We start from the raw sequence: 26,525 nt of genomic DNA, 5'->3' as shown, positions 1-26,525 counted from the left end.
TCTTTGTCCTCAACTACGCTGCAGGGCCCAAATTTCTCGTAGGCACTGTGATTGCCAAAGAGGCGAATAGGATTCTGATCGTTAAACTTACCAATGGACATATTGCCACAAACACGTGGATCAAACAAAAATGAGGTTCAGCAACCCCATACAATAAGCAGCGGAAGAACACGATATCGAGCTTACTCCTCCACAGGTGACCGAATACAAGAACCAAGCAGAGGAGAGCCCAGTCACTGTGGGCAGTTCGGACAGGCCGAGGCACCGCAAACAGCAGACACTCAGGCTAACGCCCAACAACTGGATTCCCAACTCAGGCGCTCTGCAAGGGAGCATAAACCACCAGAGAGACTTAACCTGTGATCCCAATAAGACCTTGGGGAGAGGTGATGTCATGTATTCAACTGTCAGTGTAACCCATGTATAAACTGACCTAAGTTGTACACCGTGAGAACATTGACCATAAAGGGGTGAACTTGTGGGAGACACTCCTAACCTGGACTTTCAGGTATAAACGGGGAAGCTCCGCCCACCTTCATCACTTCAGTGCTGGTTAATACATGTGCCTGGTCACAGAGTCACCATCTCTTAAGTATGCGTCTCGTGTGCATTTATACTGTATAGTAAGGACATATTAGACAGAGTGTTCAAACTGCCCCGGTTCTGATCTCTGGAAGAACTCCCATTCTGGATTGTTACACTGCAGGGAGTGTCGGGTTAATAAACGGACTGACGCAACAGGAATTGAAAAATAAACGTGATAATTACTTACGAGAGAGAACGTGTGACTGAAATCTGAGTCTCAGCCCCTAAACATGCTCTTAATTCGGCAGGCGGTGTAAATGTACAGGTCTGAGAGTGAAGCCGCTTAACTGAGAATTCAAAACTAAATCTACAGCTGGAACTCCAAAGGTTAGCACACAATTGTTGAGGAAATAATTAGTGATTTAAGTTTAAAGGGAGATGGGTTTGTGCAGCTCTTTCATAGAGGTTGTGGATGGCTCTTAAAAGAGCCGTTATGTTTGGGTTTGATCTCTCAGTGCAGCGCACAGTTTTACTTGGAGCTGGTGTACTCGGTCACCACCTTTGTCCCTTCCGACACGGCGTGCTTGGCCAGCTCCCTGGACAGCAGCAGGTGCACGGCGGTCTGGATGTCCCGGGATCTGATGGATCTGCGCTTGTTGTAATGGGCCAGGCGGGAAGCATCATCAGTGATGCACTCCAAAATATCGTTCACAACCGAGTTCATGATGCCCATGGCCTTGGAGGATATGCCAGTGTTGGGGTGAACCTGCTTCATCACTTTGTAGATGTAAATGGAGTAACTCTCCTTCCTTGACTTTCTGCGCATCTTGCCGCTCTTCAGTGTTGTGTTAGTGACCGTTTTCCTGGCGGCGTTCTTGGCAGTAACTGTTTTCCCTGGTGGTGGGAGCGTGTTCAGCGGCCACCATATTGGTCAGGGCGGTCTCACGGCGCATGCACTGTCCTTTATGCAGGGACAAAGGGTGGGAGGGTCTTCAGGATGTCTGTCAGTTTGATTCGACACATGTTTATGTAAGTTCCATGGCCCTTGAAAGGGCGCCTTGTTATTCTGATAGTTGTGTGGTGATCTTGGGCCAGCACACCTCACCCTATTGGGCCAGCACAGCCCAAGCTAACCCTATTTGGGCAGCCCAGGTTCTCCCTATTGGGCCAGCCCGGGTTCACCCTATTGGACCAGCCCGGGTTCACCCTATTGCGCCAGCACAAAAGGCCCAGTGACCAGCAGAGAAAATCAGCAGCTCATTGATTTTATTCTCATTCTGCGCACTGTATCCAACCATATTAGCTGCAAATGATGAATACCATCGGCCTTTGAATGTGGAAGGAGAAACATTTTTCTGTTCTGTCTGTGGGAAAATATTTCAAACATCAGTGTGACTGGAAAAGCACCGACACACACATACCCTATCCGAGTGAGACTGTTCCAGTGCACTGACTGTGGAAAGAGCTTCAACCAGTTACACGGCCTCAAAAACATCACACCATTCACAGCGGGGAGTAACTACACGTGTTCTGTGTGTGGACGAAACTTCAACTGATCGGCCAACCTGGGAGACACAAGGACACCTGCTCCATGGAGAAATCATGGAAATGTGAAGACTGTGGGAAGGGATTCAGTTACCCATCTGATCTAGAAATCCATATACGCAGTCACACTGGGGAGAGACCATTTAACTGCTCTGCGTGTGGCCAAGGTTTAACTCAGTCATCTGATCTGCTGAAACTCAAGCGAGTTCACACTGGGGAAGTGTGGGAAGGGATTTACTCAGTCATTTGAATTGAGAGTTCGCAAGTTACTGCAGGGGTTAGGTTCTACTGTTATTACTGCTGTTATTCACATCCTGACTGAATCGTGTTCATTCTGTGAGTTGGGATTTGTTTCTGCTGATGTTAATCACCCATAAAACTGGGATGGAGTTTATTTTTTGATATGTCAAATAAGACATTGTGTCGATAATTGATGTCTCCATGATAAGAGGAGACAAATTGATGTCCTGTTACTGACTGCTTCATTTTGCGCCTTTACTCCTTTCTAACTGTAGATTGTTTCAGTTCTCAGAACTTTGGTTACTCTCAGGACAAGTCCCAGTTCCCCATACCGTCCAGAGTGCCTTCATGTCCAGGGTAGAGAGAGCTAACAAGCCCGGGATCATTAAACACAAAATCCAGTCTGTTAATCACTTACACATACTGGAATTTTCGTGTGTCCACAGCATCTCTCTCACCTTCAATGTGTGAGTAGAGTATCACCCCTGGAAAGCTGATTTTAATTTACATTTTAATCCACACAGTAAAAGTATGTTTTAACATATCTACAAGTAAACCGATCACATCAACTAATTGGCAAAGGTGTACAGTCAACTAGATGAACAATAAAACCATCACGGCCCAATAACACAGCTCCATATTCACAGGAGAAAGTCTGTTATCTAAGTCCTCGAATGTCAGTTGGTGAGATGAGAGACTGAATCTCTTTCCACACTCAGCTGGTAAATGGCCTCTCCCTGATATGTTTCCACCCGACGCACATCTGCATCCATTCCCACTGTCCCCACATTTACAGTGTTTAGTCAGCTGGGCACACGAGTCTCAGAGGTTGACGAATGGTTGAGGATGCATCCACACACAGAACATGTGTACTATTTCTCACCGCTGTGATTGGTGTTTTTGCAAAGGCTGATGATAATGTGATCCTGATGAATCCAGTGAATCTCTCAAATCTTGACGTGATGTTTGGTTTGAGTTACCAAGCTGCAGATCCTCCCGTTCTAATATCCTGCAAATGTAGGTTACAAACGTTGTTACTTTAAGTGCAGGATAGAAATTCAGAACAGACAAGTCTAGATTCTATCGGAGATTCTGTCCCCTCCTGTCCCTCCAAAGCTGTAAATTCCTTATTCTAGACTCTTTCCCTCCATGCTTACTGTCTTAAATCAACTGCGAGTTACTTGATCCAGGAAGTGCTGAATCTGTCTGGGTGCAACTCCACAGACATTTGTTAACCTCTGATGCCTCATCATCAGTCGACTTCGTGAGTGTCAGCAGGATTTCCACTGTCGTAGGCATCAGAGCCGAGTCCAATCCTACCCTCAAATGACATCCATACACTCCCAATTGATGTCACTGGATCTGTATCAAGAGCAATTGCAGTTGCTAATATTTACTCATATATAGCCCAGTGGTACTGAGGACAATTATAACCCCTGAACTGCTGCCTTGGCTGAGATCAACTCACAGCCCTGATCAAGGAGCGAACTTGGCACCTTCCCAGTTAGTATTGCAGAGTGTTCTAAAATTTGGGGTGGGGGGCGGGGTGGGTGGTGATGGAGGGTTAGAAAGACTATATTGAAACAGATTTTACACCACCTTGAAACAAAACCTTCGTGAAACTGCACAATTCTGAAATCTTTCCAAATTAGACAAACAAATCAAACGCATTATAAAAATAATGTGACATTTTAGAAAGGCTGAAATCACTGTAATAGACAGCTTTACAATCACAGCACAGTACAGAAGGGAACGATTGTTAATGGGAGCTCGGTTCGTGAAGTCCTCCGAAACTCCGAGATAAACTGGACTGTTCCTTTAATTATAAATAGGCAAAAAAAAGGGCACCCCTGTCCCATTAAATGTCTGCCCCATGTCCAAGGGCAGTGGGAGGGGCAACGGTGCGCAATAGTAAAAGCTTTTACAGAAATATAAAACGGAATAGAGTGACTAAAGAAAATGTTGATCCCTTAGAAGATGAGAAGGGGGATTTAATAATGGGAAATGTGGAAATGGCTGAGATCTGAAATAATTATTTTGCTTCGGTCTTCACAGTGGAAGACACAAAAACCATGCCATGAATTGCTGGTCACAGGAATGTGGGAAGGGAGGACCTTGAGACAATCACTATCACTCGGGGGGTAGTGCTGGACAGGCTAATGTGTCTCAAGGTAGACAAGTCCACTGGTCCTGATGAAATGCATCCCAGGGTATTAAAAGAGATTATGGAAGTTATAGCAGATGCATTCGTTATAATCTACCAACATTCTATGGACTCTGTTGAGGTACCAGTGGATTGGAAAGCAGCTAATGTAACGCCTCTGTTTAAAAACGGTGCAGACAAAAGGCAGGTAACGAAAGGCCGGTTAGTTTAACATCTGTAGTGGAGAAAATGCTTGAAGCTATCATTAAGTAAGAAATAGCGGGACATCTAGATAGGAATAGTGTAATCAAGCAGACGCAGAATGGATTCATGCAGGGGAAATCATGTTTAACTAATTTACTGGAATTCTTTCAGGATATAACGAGCATGGTGGATAGAGGTGTACCGATGGATGTGATGTATTTAGAATTCCAAAAGGCATTCGATAAGGTGCCACACAAAAGTTTACTGCAGAAGATAGAGGTACGCGGATCCGAGGAAATGTATTAGCATGGATAGAGAATTGGCTGGCTAACAGAAAGCAGAGAGTCGGGATAAATGGGTCCTTTTCGGGTTGGAAATCGATGGTTAGTGGTGTGCCACAGGGATCGGTGCTGGGACCACAACTGTTTACAATATACATGGATGACCTGGAAGAGGGGACGGAGTGCATTGTAACAAAATTTGCAGATGACACAAACATTAGTGGGAAAGCGGGTTGTGTAGAGGACGCAGAGAGGCTGCAAAGAGATTTGGATCGGTTAAGCGAATGGGCTAAGATTTGTCAGATGGAATACAATGTCGGAAAGTGTGAGGTCATCCGCCATGAGAAAAAAAAAACATTAAAAGGGAATATTATTTGAATGGGGAGAAATTACAACATGCTGATGTGCAGAGGGACCTGGGGATCCTTGTGCACGAATCCCAAACATTTATTTTGCAGGTGCAGCAGGTAATCAGGAAGGCGAATGGAATGTTGGCCTTCATTGCGAGAGGGATGGAGTATAAAAGCAGGGAGGTCCTGCTGCAACTGTATAGGGTATTGGTGAGGCCGCACCTGGAGTACTGCGTGCAGTTTTGGTCAACTTACTTATGGAAGGATATACTGGCTTTGGAGTGGGTACAGAGATGATTCACTCGGCTGATTCCGGAGATGGGGGCGTTACCTTATGATGATAGATTGAGTAGACTCGGTCATTACTCTTTGGAGTTCAGAAGGATGAGGGTTGATCTTTTCGAAACATTTAAAATATTGAAAGGGATAAACAAGATAGAGTCGGAGAGCTTGTTTCCAATGGTCGGGGAGAAAAAACTAGGGGGCACAGCCTCAAATTACGGGGGAGTCAATTCAAAACCGAATTGAGAAGGAATTTCTTCTCGCAGAGGGTTGTGTATCTGTGGAATTCTCTGCCCAAGGAAGCAGTTGAGGCTAGCTCATTGAATGTATTCAAGTCACATATCGATAGATTTTTAACCAATAAGGGAATTAAGGGTTACGGGGAAAGTGCAGGTAAGTGGAACTGAGTCCACGGCCAGATCAGCCATGTTCTTATTGAATGGCGGAGCAGGCTCGAGGGGCTAGAGTGCCTACTCATGTTCCTAATTCTAATGTTCTTCTGTTCTTATGATCTATTGAAATCCTGACAAAGGAAGCACCGCCGGATGGTTTCCCGCAGGGTCCTAAGTGCCTAAGAAATTTAATGGATCAGGTTATGTCGAACAACTGAAAAGAATGCACACAGAGTCGTTGATATGTGTGTGCGTGTGTGTAAACAAAACACATGGTTCTTAATGTCTACTTGTCAATACCACAGAGATAAGCTATGTTATTATCCAGCATTTTATTTCCTATTATTTACAATGTAATTGCAGAGTGTTTAATTCCTTTACCATTTATTGATAACCCATTGTCTTGTGAGCTCTTGTTTAGAAAGGGATGGTCACAATGACCATTCCGTTACCAAGGTGACCGTCTGTCCGCAGTATTCAGTGGGAAAGGGGATTAAATCTCACCGAGAGTAATGAGCAGCCACCCATCAGTCATTGCACTTTATTGTCCAGCGATCACCTCACCATCAGACAGAAGATCCTAGATTTTCCTTCTGTGTGCATGACGTGTGTAAGTGATGTTAAAAATGAAATGTAGCGGTAAAAGAGGAGTTGGGTGAGTGGTTTTTGGGAGGTAGGGGTGAAAGAGGAGTTGGGGTGCGGCGTTTGGAGAGAAGGGTTAAAAGAGGAATTGGTGTGAGGGTGTGAATGAATTGGGGTGATCGAGGAGTTGGGGTGAGTGGTTGGAGAGTAGAGGTGAAGAAGGTGAATAATTGAGGGGGATTTAATGTCCATTACTTGCCTCTGTTGAACTATGATGGGGTGTGCCTTTCCTTTAAAATGTTTTGTCTGGTGTGTTTCACTGAAGTTGGGCGTGGGGTTGCAGTTCCTTTTAGGACGGAACTGTGTCTGTTGAATTAATGCGGGCAGTGGGAATAGATTTGAGTGGGATCACTCTGTGCTGAATGCGATGCTGGGCTTTGGGTTTTCCCTCAGTCCCATTGACGAGGTGCTGTTGACACCAAATCCAGGGACCGCTTACATAGTGACACCAAATCCAGGGACCACACAAATTGTGACTCTAAATCCTGGGAGTACTAATATTGAGGCATTAAATCCAAGGTCGGCTTACACTGATGCATCAAATCCAGGGAATCCTTACACTGAGGGATCAGTTACAATGAGACATCTAATCCACAACGTGACATCAAATTGAGGGATTACTAATACCGTGAGAACAAATGCAGGGACCACTTACACTGAAACATTAAATCCAGGGACCACTTACACTAAGACTACAACATTACATAGGATATACGACACAGAAATGGACCATTCGGACTAATCAGTCCTTGGAGTTGATTTTGCACTTTCGGGAATTAGAGAGCCTCAGTATGGGGAATGGCCATGCAGGTGAAACCAGCTCTCGTTAGGGTGAAAGGTGGGTAACGAATGAAGATATGATGGTGGAATCAGACGGTGACTGGTGATGTTGGTGACAGATTATTGTCAGAAGCCCTTTTCAGGCAGGCTGATGATTAGATGTAACCACCAAAACAATTGTATTCGTCTGTTATTGTGTAAAAATCCCCAAATCTAATGTCACTAATATATTTTTCTGTAAGAAATGTAAAGATGTGAAAGAAGGGAGGGAATGAGGCTAACACAGGAAAGAAGGTTCCTTGAATGAACACATTATGAGGCTGTTTTGTGACTCGTCTCTGTGACGTTAAAAACATGAAATGGAAAAGGGCACATCCAGTGACACTTTTATTGCCAGTAGTGCTTTCTAAGTTAATCACTATATCCTCAGCGAATATCTAACTGACTATCCCAATCACTAATCGCAATCCTAATAATTAGCCACAAACCACACCCCTAACCCCTAAAGTTACATCTAAACACAGCACCTAACCAAGGCTAAGAACATACGAAATAGCTGCAGAAGTAGGCCATCTGGCCCCTTGAGTCCACTCCACCATTCAACAAGATCATGGCTGATATGATCTTTGCCTCAATTCTACCTCCCTGCCTTCTCCCCATAACCCTTGACTCCGCTATCTTTCAAAAAGCAGTCGATCTGCAACTTAAATATATTCCATGACCCAGCCTCCATTGCTCTCTGGGGCAGAGAATTTCAAAGATTCATGACCCCCTGAGAGAAGAAATTGCTGCTCATTTCCGGTTTAAACGGGTGAACCTTACGCTCAGACTGTGCCACCGAGTTCTAGATCCCCCACAATAGGAAATAGAGCTCAGTGGGGAAGCTAAATACCTGATAAAGTAAGTGTTTAAACAATTATTTTGATGCAAAAAATACTGCAAGATATGTTTGTAACAAATAATTGTAATCAACTAACCCATCAAAATTAGCAAAGACAATTACAAAAATTTGAATATTTCAAAGTTGATCACAAGCAGTATGTGTGGAGATCTATTAACCTCATGCAAAAATCGTTAAACAATATGGAAAATAGCAGGCGCGATGCGTGTAATGGCGGAGCGGACATGGTGAGCACTGCTCCGCAAAAGAGCTCGTTTTCAGCGGGACGGAGTGGAGTAATGGACCAGCGGGTAGCCGGGGATGCTTCATAAATAACCGGTGCCCATCGGAAGCCCGGAATAATAACCTGAATATCGGCGACTGCAGCTTCCGGGCTTTCTCCCAGTACAAGCCCAGTGTAACGGTGGCCATCTTTGTACAGGGAGGTAAGTTCAGCCCTCCACTTTCTTGATTCAGTGAGCAGCAAAGCGCATGCGTGGCCATCTTGGTAAAGTAACAACTTAGTTAATCTCGCTCTTCACACCTTGGATTTTTCACCATCTCCTAACGGCGCTGCTCAGTGCTAAGCTTCTGCTTACGTCCTGGACCATTGTAACAGGAAAGCGCCAGAGCTGTTCACTCCCAGGTTTAGAGTCCCCATGTACAGTCCCAGGGTTAGAGTCCCCATGTACAGTCCCAGGGTTAGAGTCCCCATGTACAGTCCCAGGGTTAGAGTCCCCATGTACAGTCCCAGGGTTAGAGTCCCCATGTACAGTCCCAGGGTTTTTATCTCATAAGAACATAATAACATAAGAAATCGGAGCAGGAGTGGATCATTTGGCCCTTGGATCCTGCTCTGCCATTCAATAAGATCATAGCTGATCTGATCATGGACTCAGCTCCAATTCCCTGCCTGCTTCGCATAACCCTTTCTCCCTATCGCTGAAAAATCTATCTATCTCTGCCTTAACTACCTTCAATGACCCAGCCTCCAAAGCTCTCTGGGGAAGAGAATTCCATAGATTTACCCTCTGAACGAAGACATTTCTCATCTCAGTTTTAAATGGGTGACCCCTTATTCTGAAATTATGCTAGTTTTAGTTTACTCGATGAGTGGAAATATCCTCTCTGGATCCACCTTGTCGAGTCCCCTCGTCATCATATGATTCAATAAAATTACATCTCATTCTTTTGAAACCATTGTGTATCGGACCAACCTACTCAACCTATCCTCATCAGACAAGCCCCTCATCGCCGGAAGCAACCTCTGAACAGCCTCCAATGCAAGTATATCCTTCCTTAAATACGCAGATCAAAACTGCATGCAGTATTAAAGGTGTGGCCTCACAAATACCCTGTAAAGTTGTAGCAGGACTTCTCTGCTCTTTTATTCTAACCCCCTTGCAACAAAGGCCAATATTCCAATTGTCTTCCTGATTACTTGGTGCACCTGCGTACTTGGGATTTATGCACAAACACCCTCAGGTTTCTCTGTCCTGCAGCACTTTGCAAATTTTCGCCATTTAAATTATAATTTGCTTTTCTATTATTTCTGCCGAAGTGGATAACCTCACATTGTCCCATATTATACTACATCTGACAAATTTTTGCCCACTCACTTAGTCTGTCTGTATCCATTTGCAGATTTTTTGTGTCCTCAATTTGCTTTCTCACCTTTTATCATCAGCAAACTTGGCTACATTACACTCGGTCCTTTCTTCCAAGTCATTAATATAGAGTGTAAATAGTTGAGGACAGCACCGATCCCTGCGGCACCCCACTAGTCACCATTTTCCAACAGGAAAAAGACCCATTTATCCTGACTCACTTTTTTCTGTTGGTTCAACAATCATCTATCTATGCTAATATACTGCCCCCAACTCTATGAGCTTTTATGTTGTGTAGTAACCTCTTATGTGGCACCTTATCAAATGCCTTCTGGAAATCCAAATATACCACATCCACTGGTTCTGCCTTATCCATTGTGTTCAGTTTTGGTCTCCCAATCTGAGAAAGGACGTTCTTGCTACTGAGGGAGATAAGCGAAGGTTCACCAGACTGATTCCAGGGATGGCTGGGCAGTCACATGAGGAGAAACTGGATCAACTGGGCCTTTATTCACTGGAGTTTAGAAGGAAGAGAGGGGATCTCATAGAAAGATATAAGATTCTGACTGGACTAGACTGAACTAGACAGGCTAGATGCAGTTCCCGATGTTGGGGAAGTCCAGAACCAGGGGACACAGTCTTAGGAAAAGGAGCAGGCCGTTTAGGACTGAGATGAGATGAAACTTCTTCACTCAGAGAGTTGTTAACCTGTGGAATCCTCTGCCACAGAGAATAGTTGAAGCCAGTTCATTGGATATATTCAAGAGGGAGTTAGATATGGCCCTTACGGTTAAGTGGATCAAGGGGTATGGAGAGGACGCAGGAAAGGGGTACTGCAGGAATGAACAGCCATGATCTCATTGAATGGCAGTGCAGACTCGAAGGGTCGAATGGCCTACTCCTGCACCTATCTTCTATGTTTCTATGTTTCTAAAACAGCCACGAATGGAGACAACGCGGCCCCGGGGTAAGGCAGCGAGCAGCAGCCTCCTCACAGCAGTGCAGCGCTTTGGGAGCATGTCCGCAGATGGGCTCAGAGTTCGGCACCGAGTTCAGGGGGAGTTCAGGGGGAGTCGGGGGCTGTGTGTAAGAGGCAGAGTGGAGCAAGAATCAGTGTCAGTGCATCGTGTGAGTCAGGGAAGGGAGAGGCCATTCTTGGGCTGTGTATGTACCATGTGTGTCCAGGGTAAGGGAGACAGAATGGGCAGAAACTGCTATTTACAATCTGCTGCATTCTCTCTCCAAACAAGCAGTGAACATTCCTGCTTTAGTTCCATGGGGGGCTGTTTGTAAGAGGCAGTTTAGAGCAGGAACTAGTTCCGGAACATGGTGTGATTGGGGGAAGGGAAGGGCCATTCTCGAGCTGTGTGTGGACAGTGTAAGTTAACAGAGAAAGAAAAACACCTCGCTGTTTCAAATCATTGCCGTTTTCTTTCCCCAAATCAGTAGTGAATGTTCCTGATTCAGTTCCAATCTCACCGTGTCTGTTGTTCTTGGGCAGTGAGCAGTGGAAACACAGCCTGACAGTGAGGATGTGGGGAATTTCACAAAGTGCATCTATTGCAGGCACCAGGAGAGGAGTGTGGGAGAAGATATTTTAAAGACGGGTTATATTGTTTCGGTGAGCTGAGTTCTCCAGAACCGTGTTGCTGATGATCGAGAGCTACATTGTCACTCCCTCAGATACATCATATTCTCCCCGCATCCATATCTTAGAACTAATAATGTTCTCGTATTATTAATCTCAGAGCAAAATTCTTCAACCAGCCAGAACAAATGAGATCTTTCCTCCACCCGGAACACAAGGAACAGTGCAGGCAGCTCCTTCTCACACACAGTAAGTAGATTATCACTCACAGAGCGCAGACACACAGAACTGGCCTCAATCCTATTGTCATAGACAGCAGAAGCTGTCAGTCCCACAGTGATCTGGAGTGGCAGAGTTACATTGTGAATGTAACACAGTAAGTGTTTAATTACAAGACATGGCAAGCAAATTTAAAGAAATACCGCAACTGATTAATTTGAAAAACAAGACTGGAGAGTTTAGGGGAATAGCAGAATTTTTTACTTCTAAAAAGAATAAAGTGGACAATAGGGTAATACAATAACATTCTAATTAGAACTAGACTAACGGTAAATTTAGTGAAACCCAGTAACTGTTCTAATTAGAAATGGGGAACACGGTGAATTGGGGAACACAATAATTATTTAATTCGGAATAGAGGACACGACGATTTAGCAGTAAAGCTTTCAATAGAAATAGAATAAAGATGCATTTAGTGGGACAGAGTAATTGTGCAATTGTAACTGGGGAAGAAAGAGAATGGTGGAACACAATAACTAATTAATTTTGAATAGAAGACAGGGGGATAGAGGAGTTAAGGGTTAATTAGAAATTGGGGATCATGGAACATAGTCAGCATGTGACAGAGGAACACCCATTGCTATTTAATAACACATAGAGGGCACAGAATGTCAGGGAAACACAGTAACTGTTTCATTATAAATAGAAGATATCAACGGAACATATCAATTATACAATTAGAAACAGGGGACTGGAGAATCACAACTACATGGGACAGTCTTTGACACGGTAATGTAACGGTTAATTTGTTCATGTCTTTGCTTTTATTTTACATGTTTATAGTAGATGATGTGGTTAATTACACATCGCCTTCTCACAAGTACAGCTGGGTGTAGATACGGCACTGACCGATGGAACTAAAACCTTTGCCTGCGGCCTGACACATGCCTTAAATACAGTTGGTTGTCTGAATCCAGTTAAATGAGAATGTGCCTATTGCACAAAACTGCCCGCAACTCACCACCACTTCCCCCAGAAGTGGGTGCCGACCGCATTGGCAGAGCTGTGATCAACGGGAAAACTAAACAAGGTAGCATTTGCAGTCTGAAACTCAAGATGAGACGGAACGTTCAAAAGTGATGGAAAAGGAGGCACGTATTCATAATTCTAAATGAAGACCATTCTCTTTTGAAGTATTAACGCTTTTCAATAAGGATGTTGATCATAGACGTGAGGTGCTATAGGAGTATTCAACACGGTTTACCTGCAATGGTAATTAAACATGCAATTCAAATACATAAATTACAGCCACACCTGGTGGTTGTTTGGACATTCGAAATTGTTACAATTTTGTGCTCAGTGATATCGTCTTTTAAAAATGTCAAATGTTTATTACCTGCAGCTCGTTTTTATATATTTCTCTCACTTCCTCTACAAAGAAATGCACAATATTTGGTGTTGTATAATTATGTAAAAAATATAAGTCAACTTCATTTAATGGGAATTTAATTTATTGGTTCTTTATTAGTACTGACAGTTTCCTTACCGATCTAGCTGCTTTTTCATTGAACCACCAATTATTATACCCTTATTCTATTATCTTATTAATGATTGCATCCTTTTTCCATATCTTTGCAATTCTACAAGTGAAACCTTGCCATAAATGTCTTGCGTTGTTTCTGTATCATTTATGTAAATTTAAAAGGATGATGCATGCCAAGATGATTCCTTTATAGAGCTAACACCTTACCACATGTTATTAAATGATTAAATGATGTAACATTTATGAATCACTATGCAATGACATGACTATAATTTTTTTTTTACTTCAACCTGAACGTGAACTTTGCAACAGGAGGAACCCTAGCCCATCAGCTCAAAGGTACTTTAAATTGACTTGCACGCCCCTGCCTTACAAGCAAAGGATAAAGATTAATATTACTGCTATATAACGGCTAAGCATGATAACATTAGCAGACTTCAGGACATTCTGATTGAACTTTACCTCATATTTAAACTTTTATTGGCGTCAGAGTATTTAAAAATCATGTCATCAGCATCACATTTCTATCTCGACCTATTCTCTGTCGCAGACCTCTACCATTGGTTCTACAAATGTTCCCACTCTCCAGAGCCACATCAACCATTTCATGTAGTGTTCTTGTCAGCGTGCCTAACCATATTCTGCATCTGTTCTTCACCGCATTTCATCCTGCATATCTACTGATTGCTTGACCAGAAACATGTCACTTCTGCACACACAGTGATATCCCAGCATCATCCAGCATAGGACATCCCATTCAAAGCTTTTTGGCCATCTATCAAAAGATCGCGGGAGGAGTGGGGTCTGAAGTTGTTTGATTCTCAACTTCCCCTTAATGACCCAAAGGTTGGGGTCATGACCAAACTGTCAAATATACATTATCCTTGTTCAGTATAAGCAAGGTCACACCAATCCCAAAGAGAAAGCTATCAATTAACTATTTTAACTATATTTTTCCGAATGTTATTAGATTGTGCTTTGATACCAGACTCGTAACTTTTGGCGAGTCTTACCCTGGTGTTTTAATTTAACAAAAATATCTGGACAGGATAGATAGAAGCAGACTGCTTCCATTGGTTCAGAGTTTAAGAACTAAGAGCCACAGATAAAATACATGTGAGAGCTTTAGGATCGAGGTTTCGATAAAACACGTTGCACAGTGAGTTCTGAGACTGTGAATTAGCGGAGACAGAATTTATGTCAATATTCAATATCAATTACGATAGATGGATGAACAAAAATGAGTTGAAGGGATGTTGAGAACGGCGGGTAAAGGGATTTGAACTATTTACTCTGATGGAATGTAAAGGCCGATAAGGACTGGTTGGGTCGAATGGATTGTTCCTGTTGTAACATTATACCATTGTGATGTACCGTGAGATTTTAAGTAGATATTTCAAACAATAATTTCTAATGCCATATTGACAATTCAAATTCCTACTGTCTCCACACTTGGAACCTGATCACGAAATAGGGCCCCGTTCTATTAGTCCAGGAGACATGCGGCGGCGGAGTCTGATGGGGAGTCCAGCGCCTGCCGCAATCACACGGAGATTACTGAATTACAAACAACCCCGATTGCAACACATTATTTCTGCACTAATGGACACTTTATTTCAATAATTAAACTGAGGCATCTCATTCCAGTACGTGCGTGGTGAGACAGTTATTGCTGAGTCCTGCATCTTCCCTTAAATCTTCAGCGGGACGTGTGCTGATTTGGAAGGACTCGATTCTATTCAAACTGGGTAATGAGCGGACATCAAACGCACGGCACAAAGTGGGAGTCACAAGTTCACTTTCACAACATCATATTTTTTTTGAACTGACAGAAAGACTGCTATTCTAACGTGGAACTCTCGTTACAACAAGAAGCTTTGGTTTATATTAATATTTATTTTAAGAGAACAATTTCTTTTCATCGTAGCATAATTGAGATCTAATTAGGCCGAAAGTTTGCTTAAATTTTTCATTTTTTAAATAAAGTCAGAATCATTGTCCAAGGAGATTTTACCACTGTCTTCAGCTCTTCTCTGAATTTAGTTTGTGTAGCTGCATAAATACAGGTGTTTGTACAGGAACTCAAATACATGAGCATCAATCCGGTTTCTGTGGCGATATATGCAGGAGCTGTATAATCGCCTCGGTATTGCACGGGGTTTGTCAGTCTGCTAGTCAAATAACTAACAGCAGCTGTCAGCCACAACAGGATAAAACTTCCTGATACACTGAACAGTAAAATGATCGATTTCTTCCGTTTCTCCATCTCTAGATCGCTCTGATTCTCATTGGCATGGGCCCGGAGTCCCCTACGGGCTCTACTGGCCAATAAAATACGTCTGACTGTCAAACAATTAAACAGTGATATCAAAACAAAAGGAACCCAAGTAACAAAAATACTTTTGAACCAGCTGTATGCTATACCTGCAGGCGATATAAAAAAGTTCACACTGTAGCGGCACCCCCAGTGAACATTATTAATTATTCGTTCAGGTTCATAGGCAAAGCAAAAAGGGATGTTCTCTGAACAGATCAGGACAGATTCCGTTATTATAACCGTGGCCGTAGTTCTCACTGTGCAATACTTGGTTTTAAACTTCTCACAGCATATAGCTATAAATCGATCAAATGTGAAGCAGACTGTAAGCCACACCGACATGTCCACGGTAAGAGGATTCAGGAACAGATTTAACTTACACATGGCAGTATAGTTCAGGAATGAATGTGGAAAGTGATGGCTCAAAGTTTGATACACGATTACATGGAAGATCATGACCATTAGATCTGCTGCTGCCATGGCCACCATGTAAACAGAGATACATTTGGAAAGGCCGCAGTTTCCTCTGCAGAGAATCAAGATTGTCAGCAGGTTCGCTGTAAGACAGAGAGAGTAGAGTGACCAGTAACAGTGATACTCAGCTAAATATCACCGTTTATGGTGGGGCAATGCTCGGATGTGTCCCCACTTATGGAGAAAGACGCGGATTATTTATATTTATTTAGTCGAGCTTTGTACAATTTGTTTAAAATAAATAAAACATTCAATATTGAATATAGTGGGACTGAAACTCAGTCTTGTTTCCAGCTCAGCAGGACATCATCAAGCATTACGTATAATTTCTGAACAATTAATACAAATATGTCACCTCAAATAATACAAACAGCTGAAACACAAACATTAAATTTAAGTCGAAATTCTTTATTTATAATCTCCCGGAGGGAGCTGGTGGAGCCGCGAATGTTCTTTGTCGGCGAGAAGGGAACAGCTCCCTGAGTGGCAATTATTGCTCCAGATATCTAGATAACCAGATAACAGTCTTCTGTTAGTTGGAGATGGCGAGTACAAGGATAGCCAGGGAACACGCAATCAATGAGTTGATGACCATGGATAATATGCAACACTTTCTTTACTGAACTACATACTGTTGCAGGGGCCGGGTTGTCTTCCTCGTCCTCCTTCACTTTATGGAGGCAACGTGAGTATCGTGTGCTCACGATCTAACAGCCAGAATAGCGCCTCAGCATAAGCTCAGACTCATAATCTGCCCGCTGATATTCCCCAACCTATCCCGGTGGATAAATGACTCTGCACTGCGGATCTTCTTGGAATCGGTTATACTGTATATCATTACAGTGAGACATTCAACAGCTATTAGACAAATGATACATTGACTTACCAGGAATTCCAAATGCTGCGAGAATAGGATAATAAATGTTCTTTATCCGCAAAATTGTTGGCAGTTCCATTTTTGGAAGAATTTACCCCTTCTTTCCAGCTTTATGGCACCAACTGGAGTTTATTTGAGATCCGTTAAAGCTCCACCTTTATAAAATGATCGGTGCCCTCGGGAGAAAACCGTGTTACAATAACTGGCGTTAGTTACAGTCACGTAAAAAACAAGGACCGATTTTCTACTTCACTGTTCCCAGGCAACCAATTGGGAAATTTTACAACTCAGTCCATTAAAATGCGAACATTAAAATCAATGAACGGAAAGTAATTCCGCTGGGAATGTGTTCTGCGCAAGACCCGTGATCCCTGAAGGGAACATTTTTCGCACATGCTGCGTTAGGTTCTTGGGGAATCATCAAATATTCACTCATCCATTATGTGATTCAATTTTGTTTTCTTACTGTAATGATAACTAGTGATGACTTCTCGCTAACATTACTGGCGATGACACATATCTAACATTTCTGTTTGGGATAGAAACATTGAAACATAGAAATATAGAAATATAGACAATTGGTGCAGGAGTAGGCCATTCGGCCCTTCTAGCCTGCACAGCCATTCAATTAGTCCATGGCTGAACATGAAACTGCAGTACCCCATTCCTGCTTTCTCGCCATACCCTTTGATCCCCCTAGTAGTAAGGTCTACATCTAATTCCTTTTTGTATATATTTAGTGAAGTGGCCTCAACAACTTTCAGTGGTAGAGAATTCCACAGCTTATCCACTCTCTGGGTAAAGAAGTTTCTCCTCATCAAGGTCCTAAATGGCTTAACCCTTATCCTTAGACTGTGATCCCTGGTTCTGGACTTCCTCAAAATTAATAAGAACATAAGAACATAAGAATTAGGAACAGGAGTAGGCCATCTAGCCCCTCGAACCTGTTCCGCCACCCAACAAGATCACGCTGATCTGGCCCTGGACTCAGCTCCATTTACCCGCCCCCTCCCCATAAGCCTTAATTCCCTTATTGATTAAAAATCTATCTATCTGTGATTTGAATACATTCAATGAGCGAGCTTCAACTGCTTCCTTGGGCAGAGAATTCCACAGATTCACAACCCTCTAGAAGAAGCAATTCCTTATCAACTCAGTTTTAAATTGGCTCCCCCGTATTTTAAGGCTGTGCCCCCGAGTTCGAGTCTCCTACTCTAGTGATCCTTCTCTTACATTACTGCTGAATCTACACCAACATTACTGGTGGTGAATCTAATCTAAAATTGCTGGTGTTGACCCTACTCCAACATTACTGGTGTTTATCCTACTCTAACATTAATGCTGCTTATCTTACACTAAATTTACTGCCGATGAATTCAGTCCACCATCAATGGTGGTGACCCTACACTAACATTCATGGTGGTGACTCTTCTGTAAAATTACTGGTGGTGACCCTATTCTAACATTACTGGTGGCAAATACTATATGTAAACCTTTAAATACCTTGTTTAAACACAAGAGGGTACATGCCCCTGCATCCCAAGTGGTCCCACAATCCCTTGGGAGCGTCTGGACGTAAGGAGACCTCACAGGCTGGAGAGGCACACGGGAGACCTGAATAAAGGAGTACGGCCACAACTTACTTTGAGCTCACAGTATCTGGTCAGATTCTTGATGCAAGATGTAACAACTGGCGACGAGATATAGATAGTGAACCCCACCGCTACAATGCAGAGAACTATAGGCATCCTGGATACGTTTTCGGAGGGGGATGATTGGGAAACCTTCATGCAGTGATTCGACCAATACTTCGTGGCCAACGAGCTGGAAGGAGAAGCGAATGATGCCAAATGACGCGTGTTCCTCCTCAGCGTTGGTGGGGCACTAACGTCTGAACTCTTGAAAAATCTGCTTGCTCCAGCGAAACCCACAGTGAAGTCGTACGATGATCTGTGCACACTGGTCCGGGAGCATATAAACGCGAACAAAAGCATTCTGATGGTGACGAACCGGTAGAAAAGGTCTGAAGGCCAGGAAGTGGTGAGTTACGTCGCCGAGCTAAGATGCCTTGCAGGACATTGTGAATTTGAAGGAAACTTGGAACACATGCTCAGGGACTTATTTGTACTTGACATCGGTCATGAAGCAATACTTCGCAAAATTTTGACTTCAGAGACCCCAAACTTGAGCGAAGCAAGAGCGATAGCCTCGGCGTTCATCGCCACCAGTGGCAATACCAAACAAATCTCTCAGCACACGAGTTCTGTCGCAAATACTGTGAACAAAGTATCATGGTTATCGAATCGTAACGTACAGAGCAGGACTCACTTGCCTACAGCTGCACGTCCGCAGATGTCTCAGAGTCCACCATCAAGGGTGATGAATGCAAAGTCCTTGATGGCGCTGCGGAGGCAATCATCGCTTCCATTCAAGCCGCTTCAAAGGAAACATTTTCTCGGGCTGTAGAACAATTGGACACCTGCAACGCATGTGCAGGCGAGCTGAAAACCCTGCTAAACCTGCTAACCACCATGTTCCAGAGGAGGACATATCCATGGGGGGATCACGACGAACCAGAGCCTGAGAGTGAGGAAGAGATATATGGGGTGCACACATTTACCACAAAGTGTCCCACAATAATGCTGAAGTTTGAATTAAGTAGACGCCGGTGTCAATGGAGCGGGACATGGGCGCGAGCCAGTCCATTATGAGCAAAAGGACTTTTGAAAAATTGTGCTGCAGCAAGGCCTCAAGACCAGTCCTGACTCCGATTAGCACTAAACTGAGAACATACAGAAAAAAATTGATTCCCGTATTAAGCAGTGCTACCGTAAAGGTCTCCTAGGATGGAGTGGTGCAAAAGTTACCACTCTGGGTTGTCCCGGGTGATGGCCACACGCTTTTCGGCAGGAGCTGCCTGGGAATGATATGCTGGAACTGGGACGACATCCAAGCACTCTCGTCTGTCGACGACACTTCATATGCCCAGATCTTAAACAAGTTCCCTTCCCTGTACAATCCGGGTATCAGCAATTTCCAAGGAGCAAAAGTGGAGATCTCTTTGATTCCCGGGGCGTGACCCAACCATAACAAGGCGAGAGCTGTATCATACATGATGAGAGAGAGGGTGGAGATCGAGCTGGACCGGCTGCAATGAGAGCGATCATTTCGCCGATTGAATTCAACGATTGCTCCAATCCTCAAGGCAGACGGCACTGTCAGAATCTGTGGCGATTACAAAGTAACGATCAATCGTTTCTCCCTGCAGAATCAATACTCACTACCAAAGACAGAAGACCTAATCGCGACACTGACGTGAGTAAAAACGTTCACAGAGCTGGACTGACCTTGGCCTACCTGACGCAGGAGCTGGAGGATTCATCGAAGGGGCTCACCTGCTCCAAGGCCTCGTCATTTACAACAGATGACTGTTTGGGATGCGTTCAGCCACGGCGATATTCCAGAGGAACAGGAAAGCTTACTGAAGTCGGCCCCATGTACAGTGGTCGCCCAGCATGACAGCTTGGTTATAGGTCGGGACACCGTCGAGCATCTGCAGAACCTGCAGGTGGTTCTCAGTCGACCTTATCATGGGGGATTCAGGTTAAAACGGTCGGTGAGTTTTCCTGGTGCCTGAAGTGGAGTTCCTGGGGAAAAGATCGCAGCAGATGGCAACAGGCCCACCGATTCGAAGACGGAGGCAATGAGGAACGCACCGAGACCACAGAATGTGACGGAGCTACGGTCGTTTCTAGGACTCCTGAACTACGTTGGTATCTTCTTACCCGGTCTGAGCACACTGTTAGAAACATTATCCTCCTGACTGCGTAAAGGAAATGAATGGATATACGGTAAAACCAAGAAAATGCCTTTGAGCAAGTAAGAAAACTTTTATGCTCAAACAAATTGCTTGTGTTTTATGATCCATGCAAGTATTTGGTACGACCATGTGATGCGTCGTCATGCAATGTCGGGTGTGTATTGCAACAAGCTGATGAATCTGTGGAATTTCAACTGGTTGCTTATGCATCCAGAAGTCTGTCTAAGGGTGTGAGGGGCTACAGCTCGATCGAAAAAGAAACGTTCGCGTGTGTTTATGGGGTAAAGAAAATGCATCACTATATGTTTGGGCTCAAATATGAATTGGAAACTGACCATAAGCCACTTATATCCCTTTTTTCCGAAAGCAAGGGGATAAATACGACTGCAGCGGGCCGCATCCAGTGATGGGCACTCACGTTTTCCGCATACAGCTAAGCTATCCGACACAGGCCAGGCACAGAAAACTGTGCAAATGCTCCCAGTAGGCTGCCATTGAACACCACAGGGGTGTAGGTGGCACAGCCCACAGAAGTAATCACGGTAATGGAAGCAGTCGAGAGTGAGCAATCACTTGTTATCGCCCGACAGGTTAGATCCTGGACGAGCCAGAACCCCGTACTGTCCTTCGTAAAAAGTGAGTGCTCCACGAGAGTTGCTCGAGTGTCCCGTTTGAGATGAAGGAAGAAATAAAGCCGTAACAGCGGCGCAGAGATGAAATGTCCATGCAGGAAAACTGGGGTAATCGCGTAGTGGTGCCAAAAAAGAGCAGGGACAATTTCATTAGTGACCTCCACAGTACCCACCCAGTATTGTAATGTGAAAGCGATAGCCAGATCCCAGTTGTGGTGGCCCGATATCGATACAGACTTACAGTCCTGCGTGCACAAACGTAACACATGTTCACAGTTAAGTAATACACCCAGGGAGGCGCCATTAAGTTCATGGTCCTGGCACTCCAAACCGTGGTCCAGTGCTCATGTCAACTATGCCGGGACATTCTTGGGAAATATGTTCATTGTGGTTGTAGATGCATACTCTAAATGGAGTGAATGTGAGATAATATCGGCCATTGAAAGCCTGTGGGCAATGTTTGCCATGCACGGCCTGCCCGATGTCCTTTTGAGTGACAATGGGCCGTGCTTCACCAGTGCTAATTTCAAGGAGTTCATGATCCGCAATGGGTTCAAACATGTCACTTCTGCCCCGTTCAAACCAGCGTCAGGCAGAACGACTGGTGCAAACAAACAAGCACAGATTGAAGAGGATAACTGAAGGCTCACTGCAGGTTCACCTATCCCGAGTGCAGCTTAGTTACCGCACAAGTCCCCACTCGCTCATTAGCGTTCCCCCCACTGAACTGCTCATGAAAATGACACTTAAGACAAAGCTCTCATTAGTCCACCCTGATCTACACGAGCAGATAGAGAGCAGGCGGCTTCAACAGAATATATATCATGATCGTGCAAAAGTGTCACGCAAAATCGAGATTAATGAACCTTTATTTATGTTAAACTATGGACAAGGTCCCGAGTGACTTCCCGGCACTGTCGTGGCCGAAGAGGGGAGTAAGGTGTTTCAGGTCAAACGTTCAAATGGACACATCTGCAGGAAACACTTGGAGCAAACCAAACTCTGATTCACGGAATATTCAGAAAAACCCACGTTAAACTGTCCCTTTTTAGACCCTCCAGCACAAACTCAAGTGACAACCGAACCAGCGGTTGACCACGAAGGAGAACCGATCACCTGCAACAGCCCAGCAGGCCACACCGCACCCAGCAGCCCGGCAAGGTCAGCTGTGCAGCAGCCCAGTGAGGGCCCAACAAACGACTCAGCAAAACCAGCATTTGCACCAAGACGATCAACCAGGGAAAGAAAGGCCTCAGATCGGCTCACATTGTAAATGGTTACACTATTGACATTTTTTTTGGGGGGGAGTGTTATTATATATATAAACCTGTCAATAATGGCATCACCAGTGGGCTCACCATCTCGAGTCTCAAGGTATCCAACAATCCCTTGGGAGCACCTGTGCATAAAGAGCCCTCACAGGCTGGAGAGGCACTCTGGCGATCTGAATAAAGGACTACGTTCACAGGTTACTTGGAGCTCACAGTATCTGGTCAGAGTCTTAATGCAAGATATAACAGCAATCCTACACTAACATTTGTTTTGGTGACTCTTCTATAACATTACTGGTGATGATACTAATCTAACATTACTGTAGGTGGCACTACTCTAACGTTACTGGTGGTGATCCTACTCGACCATTACTGGTGGTGACACTATTCTAACATTCTGGTGGTGATTCTAGTCTAACATTACTGGTGGTGACATTCCTCTAACATTACTGGTAGTGACCCTATATAACATTACCGTTGTTGAACCTACTCCAAAATAACTGCTGGTAACTCTGCTGCAACATTATCGATGATGACATAACTTTAGCTTTACTGAAGGTGATCCTACTTGACAATACTGGTGTTGTCTGCAATCAAATATTATTGAAGTGATACTACTGTAAGAGAACTATTGCTGAAGCTACTCTAAAATACCTGTCAGTGATTCTACTCGAACATAACAGGTGGTGAATTTACAATAAAATGACACGTTTTGACCCTAACCCAACATTATTGGTGGTGATGCTACTCTAACGGTACTTGCGGTGATACAAATTTGAGAATATTGGTGTTGCCGCCACTTTAAAATTATGGAGGTGAATCTACTCCAACATAACTGATGGTAACTTTATACTAACTGTAATTAAGGAGATTTGTGACAGCTTGAAGCCACCGTATGCTGTACCACTGCTTCCCGGCACTGGGTGGCATTTTATGATTAGACACAGACAAGCAGAAACATAGCAAGCAAACCACATTATGTACAGTTTTGGTCTCTAATCTGAGGAAATACATTCTGGCTATTGAGGGAGTGCAGCTAATGTTCACGAGACTGATTCCCGGGAAGGCAAGACTTAAATATGAAGAAAGAATGGATCGCCTAGGCTTATGTTCACTGGAATTTTGAAGAATGAGAAGGGATCTCGTAGAAATATATAACATTCTGACGGGATTGGGCAGGTTAGATGCAGGAAGAATGTTCCCGATGTGGGAGAAGTCCAGAACCTTGGGTCACAGTCTAAGGATAAGGGGTAAGCCATTTAGTACCGAGATGCGGAGAAAGTTCTTCACTCAGCGAATTGTGAACCTGTGGAAATTTCTAACAAAAAAAGTTGTTGAGGCCAGTTCGTTCGATATATTCAAAAGGGAGTTAGATGTGGTCCTTATGGCTAACGGGATCAAGGGTATGGAGAGAAAGCAGCAATGAGGTTCTGAAGTTGCATGTTCAGCTATGATAATATTGAATGTTGGTGCAGGCTCGAAGGGCCGTGGTCACAATACACAGACCTAGGCGGGTCAGTCTTCAGACAGGTTTGCACAAGCGGTGCCAATGCAAAGTGCATGCCTCCGTCAACAATACCACTCTTCAGATACAACCAGATCTGTATGGACAACGAAATCCTTGTTCAGGCCCAAAATCTAGCAGATCCATTCCAGACCAATGACAGAAGAGAACGCAACCTGGACATCACAGTCTGCAGTAATGGCATGCATCGCAGCTATCCGAGACTGATCTCGTACTCATCAGACCCCATCCGCCTCACAGCCAATCCCAGAACTAAGAGGAACTGATCTCTAACGAGTAAAACATTTCAATAATTCTTATTTTTAGACGGGGAATTTAATGGTCAGAGCTTTTTCACAGCTTGAATCTGCCGTATGCTGTCTTACATTTTACTGCCACTCGGTGGCTTTTTCCGAATAGACATAGCTCGGCAGAAGCGCATCCGCAAGACACATGTAGCTGCATCCATGTCAGCTAGTATGGTCTTTAACTTTTGTTAAACAGAAGCGAGATATCTGTGTCTGTGAACCTTCTTAAACTATAGTTATGGAATTAAATTCTCCTTATCCAATCGTTCTGGAATTATTGTATTTTATCTTTGATGTACAGTAAGAGATAAGTAACTTCTCTTTTTTGCTGCTTTATTCCATTCTTTGTTCTAAATTAAGATTTTGGTGTCAGTCTTTATCTCTGTTTGCAGTTTACACTGCATTTATTAAATGATTTAAATTCTGAAACTCTGACCTTTGGGCATAATTCTTGGTGCAGTATTCAAGCTAGCTGGAGAGTCAGAGTTATCGCTTGCCATACGCGACACGCTGACATAATCTGTTCACTAACATTACAGGTGGTAACACAAAGCTAACATTACTGGTGGTGTTTCTACTCTGACTTAATGGTGGTGTTTCTACTCAAAATTAATGGGGGAGCGTCTATTTCAACATTACAGGTGGTGTCCCTACCCTAACTTTACTGGTGGTTGCCCTACTCTAACATTACTGGTGGTGGCATTACTCTAACATTACTGGAAGTGAACCTACTCCAATATTATTGCTGTTGATCCCACGCTAACAGTACTGCTGGTTAATCTACACCAACGTTATTCGTGATGCTCCCACAGCAACATTATTGGTAGTGTTCCTACACCAACATTACTGGTGGTGATCGTACACTAATATTAAAGTTGGTGACCCTACTCTAACATCACTGGTGATGACCATACTCTAACATTACCGGTGGCGACCCTACTCTAACATTACTGGTTTGATCCTACACCAACATTACTGGTAATACTGCTCTGTCATTATTACTTTAATCTAACACTACTAATGGTGACTCTGCTGCGACATTACTGGTGGTGCTTCTACTTTAACTTTACTGGTGGTGATGCTACTATAACATTATTGGTGTCGCCTCCACTCTGCTATTACAGCTGGTGATACTATTCTAACATTGCTAGTGATGAATCGGTTCCAACATTATTGGTGGTGACCCTCCTCGAACATTATTGGTGTTGGCCCTACATCTATATTATTGGTGGGGATCCTAGTGCAATTTTACTGATGTTGTCTCCACTGTAATATTACTGTCGCGACCTTACTCTAACATTACTGGTTGTGACCCTACTCTATCATTAATGGCGGTGAGTCTACATCAGTGGTGAGCTAAATAAGAACATGAGAACATAAGAACATAAGAATTAGGAGCAGCTATAGGACATACCGCCCCTAGAGCCTGCTCCGCCATTTAATACGATCATGACTGATCCGATCATGCAATTAGGTTCACTTCCCTGTCCGCTTCCCATCACCCCTTATTCCCTTTACACCATGATTCATGCTGTTCCCATTTACAAGCCCCCACTATTTCCTGGTTTATACTCGGAATAACAGAGTAGTTACTGTTCGGAGACATAAAGACTATGTCCACCAGCGAATTTCCTCCTTGTTATTTCTTATCTTCACCAAAACGTTAGCAACAACCTGATCATTTGAGCCAACATCGTTTATAACTATCGCAGTGGTTCCATCGTTTATCAATAGAGCTACCCACAGACTTTTCCTTTATGTCTGTCCTTCCGGATTGTCAAATACCCCTGAATACATAATTCCCAGCGCTGGTCACTTGCAAACACGTCTCTGTAATGGCTATCAGATCATAATCGTTTGTCTCAATTTGTGCCATCAATTCATCTATTTTGTTGCAAATGCTAATTGCATTTCGACAAAGTGTCTTTACATTTTTTTACGTTTTTTTCCTGCTTGTTTCCTCTTTACTTCAAACTCACTGTCTTTATTTTTGCTTTCTAATTCCAGCTTTACTCCCCGCCCTATTAAATGTATTTTCAGGTTCCCATACCCCTGCCAAGCTAGTTTAAACCCTCCCGAACAGCACTAGCAAGCCCCCGCC

General features: G+C 43.7%; 1 protein-coding gene across 1 annotated transcript; it reads right to left on the bottom strand.

Annotated features, from left to right (window-relative positions):
- Positions 1-15,190: 15,190 nt before the first annotated feature.
- Positions 15,191-16,968, bottom strand: LOC139245236 (probable G-protein coupled receptor 139). Its single transcript, XM_070871137.1, has 2 exons — positions 16,899-16,968; positions 15,191-16,095 (listed from the first exon to the last, which is right to left on the bottom strand). The coding sequence occupies exons 1-2, from the start codon at positions 16,966-16,968 to the stop codon at positions 15,191-15,193; spliced, it is 975 nt and encodes a 324-aa protein (XP_070727238.1).
- Between the last annotated feature and the right edge of the window lie 9,557 nt (positions 16,969-26,525).

This window comes from Pristiophorus japonicus, unplaced genomic scaffold, assembly GCF_044704955.1.
Source record: "Pristiophorus japonicus isolate sPriJap1 unplaced genomic scaffold, sPriJap1.hap1 HAP1_SCAFFOLD_216, whole genome shotgun sequence".
Classification (NCBI taxonomy): Eukaryota; Metazoa; Chordata; class Chondrichthyes; family Pristiophoridae; genus Pristiophorus; species Pristiophorus japonicus.
This window is presented reverse-complemented; position numbering and strand designations above follow the sequence as displayed.